We start from the raw sequence: 1668 nt of genomic DNA, 5'->3' as shown, positions 1-1668 counted from the left end.
TCTCCCCCCTCCCCTCCTCTCCCCTCTCCCCTCTCACCTCTCCTCTATTCTCCTTTCTTTTCCTTTTTCCTTTCCTGACGTAGGGTCTCACTTGGTTTCCCAGCCTGGTTTTGACCACTTGGCCTCAATCCATCCTCTGGTCTTTGGCCTCCCAAAGTGCTGGGATTACAGGCGTGAGCCACCACTCCCGACCTTACCTCTTTTTTTTAAAACGACTAATGTAAAAAAATATTTAGTAGACAAGAGATCTCGCTATGTTGTCCAGGCCAGTCTTGAACTCCTGAGCTCAAGTGATCTTCCTGCCTCCATCTCCCAAGGTGTTGGGATTACAGGCGTGAGCCACCACACCTGGCCAGATTTTTACTTACTTTTTTTTTTGTTTTTTTTTTCGAGATGGAGTCTCACACTGTTGCCTGGGCTGGAGTGCACGGGCGTGATCTCAGCTCACTACAACCTCTGCCTTGCGGGTTCAAGCAATTCTCCTGCCTCAGCCTCCCGAGTAGCTGGGATTACAGGCACCCACCACCACGCCTGACTAATTTTTTTTTTTTTTTTTTTTGTATTTTTAGTAGAGACAGGGTTTCATTATGTTGGCCAGGCTAGTCTCGAACTCCTGACCTCAGGTGATCCACCTGCCTCAGCCTTCCTAAGTGCTGGGATTACAGGCGTGAGCCACCGTGCGCAGCCAGATTTTTACTTCTTAAATTTATCCACACTTAGCCTTCAGTAATTCATCAGTTAGGTTTTCCTACCCTGTACTGCTTCCCACAGAGATTTTGCTATGGGAGTCTGTTCTAGTAAGTTATGACTCTTATCAGTTAGGTTGGCGGGATCCTGTCTAAAATCCAGTACCCAGATACTGTCAAAGCTCAAACTGTGCACAAGCGTTTCTAAAGATACACAGTCATCAGGGTGGCTAATGTTCACTTTTTTCTGCACACTAGTTACTACATGTTTGTTACAACAGGTGCTACAGACCCACCTTACAGAGAGACATTAGGGGTGGCCCAGGCAGTACATACTTCTCCCACCAGACAGGCATGTTCCTGTTCTGCTGTTGCCAGTTCAGTTCTAGCAGCAGAATTGCTTTGTGGAAGGAAGTAAGTCTAGACAGAGGGTAAGTTTGATGACTGTGGAATCTTGAAATAAATGTTTGGAGAGCACAGCATCCTGAGAACTTGGGAATAAAGTCTAGGCCCCCAGTGCTGTCAGTCTCAACCTTCCTCCTCCACACATGTGGGATGTTTCAGGACTCAGTGGCCTTTGAGGATGTGGCTGTGAACTTCACCCAGGATGAGTGGGCTTTGCTGGATCCTTCCCAGAAGAATCTCTACAGAGATGTGATGCGGGAAACCTTCAGGAACCTGGCTTCTATAGGTAAGGGTGACAATATTCCTTCACTTAGTAAACTAGAGAACAAGTGTTTCTAGCTCCTTAACTCTTTGGGGAATAAACCAGGCATGGGTGCAGGGAATTGTGAATATAGAATCTAATATGTTTTTCATAATTTTGTACTAATTCATAATGACTTTTGTGGGTCTACATTTCAGGAAAACAATGGGAAGACCAGAACATTGAAGACCCATTCAAAATTCCCAGGAGAAATATAAGGTAATTTGCACTCACAAAAGAAAGCTCTGTTCCTTGAGAGCATTTCATATTGTTAGG

The 1668-nt window shown here is 45.4% G+C and overlaps 1 protein-coding gene across 1 annotated transcript in view; it reads left to right on the top strand.

Annotated features, from left to right (window-relative positions):
- Positions 1–1641, top strand: part of LOC108527902 (zinc finger protein 669-like) — a 29025-nt gene extending 27384 nt beyond the window's left edge. Inside the window, exons 3-4 of the mRNA XM_017869417.1 lie at positions 1251–1377; positions 1551–1641. Coding sequence (XP_017724906.1) covers positions 1251–1377; positions 1551–1615 — 192 coding nt within the window. The 3' untranslated portion in view covers positions 1616–1641. The remainder of the gene's footprint in view (positions 1–1250; positions 1378–1550) is intronic.
- The last annotated feature ends 27 nt before the right edge of the window (positions 1642–1668 follow it).

The sequence above is a fragment of the Rhinopithecus bieti genome, unplaced genomic scaffold (genome assembly GCF_001698545.2).
Source record: "Rhinopithecus bieti isolate Rb0 unplaced genomic scaffold, ASM169854v2 scaffold_5025, whole genome shotgun sequence".
In the NCBI taxonomy this organism is placed as follows: domain Eukaryota; kingdom Metazoa; phylum Chordata; class Mammalia; order Primates; family Cercopithecidae; genus Rhinopithecus; species Rhinopithecus bieti.
The sequence above is the reverse complement of the archived record's forward strand: the minus strand, read 5'-3'. Positions and strand labels throughout refer to the sequence as shown.